Source organism: Chrysochloris asiatica, unplaced genomic scaffold (assembly GCF_000296735.1).
Source record: "Chrysochloris asiatica unplaced genomic scaffold, ChrAsi1.0 scaffold00074, whole genome shotgun sequence".
NCBI lineage: Eukaryota > Metazoa > Chordata > Mammalia > Afrosoricida > Chrysochloridae > Chrysochloris > Chrysochloris asiatica.
The window spans coordinates 15,352,022-15,357,673 of record NW_006408592.1 but is presented as its reverse complement, the minus strand read 5'-3'; the positions used below and the strand labels follow the sequence as shown (position 1 = coordinate 15,357,673).

Below are 5,652 nucleotides of genomic sequence, written 5' to 3'. Positions count from 1 at the left end.
ATCCAGTCAGTTCTAACTGATAGCAACCCTAGGAGCTGCTGGTAGGTTTGAACCACCGACCTTGTGGTTAGCAGTCCTGTGCTTCTTACAGCACCATACCAGGAAGTGTAGATAGTCTATGGTTTATCATAGACTTGCTGGTGTGTGATTTGGAAATTCCTCTGGTAGCTTTATCTTTGCCATGACAGTGAGCTATGAGAGAGTGTAAACTAACCAATATTAAACCAATTAAAGCCAGAATTAAGCATGGAGGAAATATTTGAAGGGAGGCTATTGAATTACCGAAATAATGTGTTCCTGTCTATAAATATGAACTTCAAAAGGAAAAAATGGAATTAAAAGCTAATTTTAATTATTTTTTTAAATGTATTCACTAAATATAGATGTTAGTGAATTAAATGATTCTTGACAGAAGTTTTGTTTTTTTGTCCCCTTAAAGAGATAGGCTATAGTAGAGAAGGAGTGGTGTTTTGGCATTGCCATTTACTGGGTAACTTTGGGCAAGGCAACTTACCCTTGCTCTGCTATAGTTTTCTCATCAGTGAAAAGGGAGTAAGTAATAGCTTCTTTACAGGATTTATGAGAGGACTGCCTACAGTTCAGATGAAGGGGCTTACATTCTGTATTACTGTTGTCACTAAAATGTACTGGTGATTTAGATGGATATATACAGTATCGGAAAAGAATTTTTGATAGAGTATTTAGAAGTTATTCTTGGTGCATTGGTAAAAATATACATGTGATTTGTTTTATGTGTCAAAGATGGTAGCTACTGAGTGAGTCCTCTACAGAACACTCAGTTACCTTTCGGCACGTACCATGTACTCGGCGTGCTGTTTCAGAGGGGAGGCCAGCTCTGGAAGTCACAAGTACCTAGATACTCTGCTTGCTTGCATGTGATGTGACCTTGCTCACATACAACTGAATTAACCTCTGTACCTCAGTGTCCTCACCCATGAAATGGAAACAGTAACACTTTCCTTGCAGGGTTGTTTAGAGGATTAAGTGAGAAAATGTATATAAAGTACCTGATAAAGTGTCTGACATAGGCTCTCTCAGTAAAGATAGTTCCTGTGACTATAATCAGTCATCGGTAATATCTTACTAAAACAGTTCATATCTTACTATTTATGCGTAGCTTTGATCTGAATTACTCATTTTACTGATTCAGTAAAATACCTATGAAGATTAGTGAAGGAAGTTTGTAAAAGTGCTTTCATTCATTGAAGAATACACTATAAAAATTCAGCATGCTTAATATTAAATGCTTTGAATAAAAAGCATCATTATAGACGAGTGTATATTTCACTCGTTCATCCATTCATTCTACATATATTATTTATCTGCTTCTGTAGTCCAGGTACTGTGCTAGATGCTGGGGACAGAGGAGTAAACAAGATGGAGATAATCTTCTCTCCTGAAGGAGTCTCTTTATATGGAATTCATAGAATTATAGAACTTTACAAAGATCTGAAAAGCATTTCTCCTCCCACTATATTTTACACAGGATTAAACAAGGGTAGTAAGTGACTTACTCTGAGGCCCACAGACAGTCAGAGCCAGAGCTGAGCTAAACCCCAGGTCTCCTGACCCCATCTAGTACTTTTCCCACAGTGCTGTTATCTCAGTGATTAGCTATATGGAAGAAAGGAGGAAACAAAAATAAAAAACCAAAATACCCTCCACCTTAGAATCAGTGCCTAGGCAGCTTGCATTATTTGCTGATAGTGTTAAAATTAAATTAACATCTCCCCCACTAAAGGTTATTTTGGCAAGGTATATTTTCAAAATGCTGATATTTAACTTTGCATTGGGGTTTTTAATGTTAGTAGAAATGTATCATTTATTCAGCAAATGTTCATTGTGCATCTAATGTATGTCAGATTCTGTTTAAAGTTCTGAGCATCTGGCATTAAACAAGCTAGTTAAGATCTATGCTCTTGTCCAGGCTCTCAGGGAGCTTAAATTCTAAGGTCAAGAAGCAATTTATCAAATAGATGGTAAACACAATGAAGAAAGCTTATCCGGATGTCATGGGAAGTGGAGTCCAGCCCTGTAGTTTTTGTTTCATGTTCATAGAAGGAGGCTCCTCTAAGCTTTTGAGCTAAAGTACAGAAGACAGGATAGAGCCAGCCATGGAAAGATTTGGGGAAAGAGTATCCCAGGAAGAGGGGAAGAATTAGTGCAAAGGCCTTAAGGTGCATGTGTGTTTGGCAGAGGCTGAAGCCATGGTAAGGAGTCTGATTTTTATAGCAAGTACAATAGTACATAATTGTAGAGTATTATTTAGCAAGAGTATCACATGAATTGATTTGCCTTTTAAATATCTAATACAAAAAAGAATCCAACAAGGTCATAACTATGTCCATACTGTATAACTGTCTACTGATAAGTGTATGTTTTAGAAGACAGTTTGACCTCTCTTGAACTTGAATACTTTCATTACTCTCATTTTCAATAAAAATTGTTACTGTGCGACTCAAATAACATCCCCTTGGAACCACCAAAGGGTTACCAAAAGATTTGCAGATATTATATCAGAGTTAGACTACATTTTCATTGAAATTTACTTAATGATTAAATTAAAATATCCTTGAAAGTCTGTCTGGAATTAGACACCAGACTTCAGCCTCCTTTGTTAGCAGAGGCACCATATAAGAGTGGAAAGAGCACTTTGGGTTGTACAAGACTTGAATTTGCATCTTACTATTACCACTCACTAATTGTATGGTCTGGATTAAGTTCCTTGTTGTTGTTAAGTGCCGTGGATTCAGTTTGAAACCATAGCGACTCTGTATAGGGGTTCCATGGAGTGGCTGGTGAGCTTGAACCACCAACCTTGTAGTCCAGTGCATTAACCCACAGCGCCACACCAGAACTCCAAGTCCCTTCCTCATTTGCAAAGACTAGTACCTTCCTCACAGTGTACAGAGGTTTAGTAGCATTTCCTATGGGAATGTACCTAGCACAGTGCCTGGCAGTTCCCTGTGATCCTTCCCTATAGTGTGTTACGGATGTTCTTTTCTTTGTTCCCTTTTCTCGCTGTAATGCTTCTGTCCTGTGTCTTCTCTTCCAGGCCATTCCCCAGTACGCTATTCCTTGCCACTCGAGCTCCAATGTGGTTGTGGAGCCCAGTGGGCTCCTTGAGCTCAACAACTTCACCAGTCAGCAGCTGGACGATGATGAGACAGCCATGGAGCAAGACATAGACAGTAGCACGGAGGATGGAACTGAGCCCAGCCCTTCTCAGAGCTCCGCAGAACGGTCCTAGCGATTTGGACACAGGAGTGCACTTTAAATCCTGCTTGGGTACCAAGTGTCCAGGGAAGCCCTTGTATTTTGATGTCTAAAGAAAGCACTTTGCCCATTATTAGGCTGTGGACCCTGAAACAACAGTGTCTCAACAAGATATTGCTTCAGGAGCAGCATTTGAAAACAAGACAAAACTCACGGGGGAATGTACTTTTTTAAAAACAAAACAAAACAAAACAAAACAAAAATCAAAATGCACATCTACAGTGACTTAAGCCTTGACATTCTTTCTCTGTTGGGCGAAAAGTTTGTCTTGTGGTGGAAAGAGACTTTTCCTGTGAATATTCCTCAATTGATTTCTACTGAGCAAAAATATCAAAAGAGAAGACTGAATAGTTTGTATTTTCAAATGGTGTGTCAGGACAGTTTTTTTAAATCTTGTATGTTTTGGCAAATCCCTGGAAACATTGAATTGGTTAACATTTTTAATTTGCTCAGTTCACAATTAGTTTACAAAATATCTAGGAAAATGCTGGCATTAAAGAATCCTTGTTGGATGGTGGAAATGGGATCACTACTAGTGGAAAGTGCTTTTTGGTGGCTGTACATTCTCACCAGTTATATGCTAATTTATTGTGTTGGTTCTTTGTGCTTGAGGCAGCACACTTGGCCTTTTATTTATTTAAGTGTAAAAATCTCAAAGCTGTCTGTATTCCTTCTAATACATTTCCTGTAAACCAGGATTGACTACTCTCTCCACCTCCCTCCCTTCCCTCCTTAAAAAAAAAAAAAAAAAAAAAAAAAACTTGAGAAAATGTTTCAGTGTGAAGCTGAGGAAAAGAAACATTTTCTGGCCCAAAGGAAATGTTCAGTTAGTTACATTAAGGAAAACAAATTATTCATTCATGTGATGCTTTCTTACTTTGAAATTGCACATTTATGTTGGCCTGAGACTGAAAATAACTTTTATATACTTGTTTACCCCCCCTTTGAAATGTATAAAACATTCACTTCTAGTCCTAAATGTAATGTTTTTAAGCATTCTACCTTTGTAGGATGCAGTTTGTTCAAGCAATATGTTTGGGTCTTGTGATCATTGTCTGTCACAAGTAGAATGAGGTGTATAAGGGAGGGAGGGTAAGAGTCAGTGAGGGTAAGAGTCAGTTTTGACAAGTTGTGGCAAAGGAAACTATACTTTTCATTTTTAAAAATGTAAATATAAAAGTTTTTAACGGTTTTATATAGATTTCACTATAAATAAGCATTTTAAGACTGACAAATATTGAACTGTATATACCTATATCAGCATAACTGCCCAATTTTTTGGTGCTGAAGTACTGTAAGTAGAACTTATCAACAGTCTCCTAATTTTTGCATCGTTATAAACAAAAGCTGTGATACTGTAGTTAATGAATTCCAACTAGAGTGACACTGAAGATTTAAATCCAAGCATTCAGAAGACGCACTGACCTCTTTGGGAGTTGTCAATCTTTCTACTTGGTGATAATGACTTACCCATAGATGGAGCTGTTGGATATTATTTTATTGTACAAATTCATGTTTAAGAAGACTTTGTGACTCTGTTTCTAGTTAAATAATTTTTTAACCTCTCTTGGGTCATAGACGTCTTTGAATATCTGATTAAACTATGAACTCTCTCACCAAAAAATACATATGCCAATATACATGTTAGGTTTTTGCATACAATTTTAGGGGCTCACGAGTCCTCAGACCTATCCATGTATTTCAGGCTAAGCTCTCTGTTATGGACAATTCATTACTTACACATGTAAGTTTTTATAAAATAAAATATCTTTTAAATATTTGTGGATCAGGTTACAAGAGCAAACTTGAATAAAATTATTATGTTCGACATATTCTGGCAGCATAACATACCTATGTTCCTTGCAGAATTTTAATATGTTTCAGCAGTTTGAATGGCAGATGAAACTGCCTCAGTCTATGTTTTATTATTACTACTATAGATATTAACATAATCAAGTGAGGGAAATTTAAAGGTGCTGATAACAAGGAGGACATGAATTTTTTCTTCAGGAAATATTTACCAAGCATTCTTTGCATGCCAGATATTATTCTAAACACAGTGAACCAACAGCCTTACCCTGATGGGGTTTATAAACAAGAGCTTGCTTCCTGCTGATAAAATGGATATGAGAGGTGAAGGAAGGAGGAAGCAAGAATGACTTAGATTTCTTGTTTGAGTAACTGGATGGATGGATGGTGATACCATGGATGGATCTCTAGCCACTCTCTTACTGAAAGTTTAGCATTAGTAGTCTTACATACTATATAATGAAATGCTAAAGGAATTTTAAGTCATCCCTATGAAGGCTATTTAGAGATTACAATACACATGCTGCACCTTGGAAACCCTATACA

The 5,652-nt window shown here is 37.0% G+C and overlaps 1 protein-coding gene across 5 annotated transcripts in view; it reads left to right on the top strand.

Annotated features, from left to right (window-relative positions):
• Positions 1 to 3,474, top strand: part of LOC102829843 (chromosome unknown open reading frame, human C11orf30) — a 109,494-nt gene extending 106,020 nt beyond the window's left edge. For all 5 annotated transcript variants that reach the window (XM_006865006.1, XM_006865007.1, XM_006865005.1 and 2 more), the window contains one exon: positions 3,077 to 3,474. In XM_006865006.1, coding sequence (XP_006865068.1) covers positions 3,077 to 3,271 — 195 coding nt within the window. In that variant the 3' untranslated portion in view covers positions 3,272 to 3,474. The remainder of the gene's footprint in view (positions 1 to 3,076) is intronic.
• Positions 3,475 to 5,652: the final 2,178 nt, after the last annotated feature.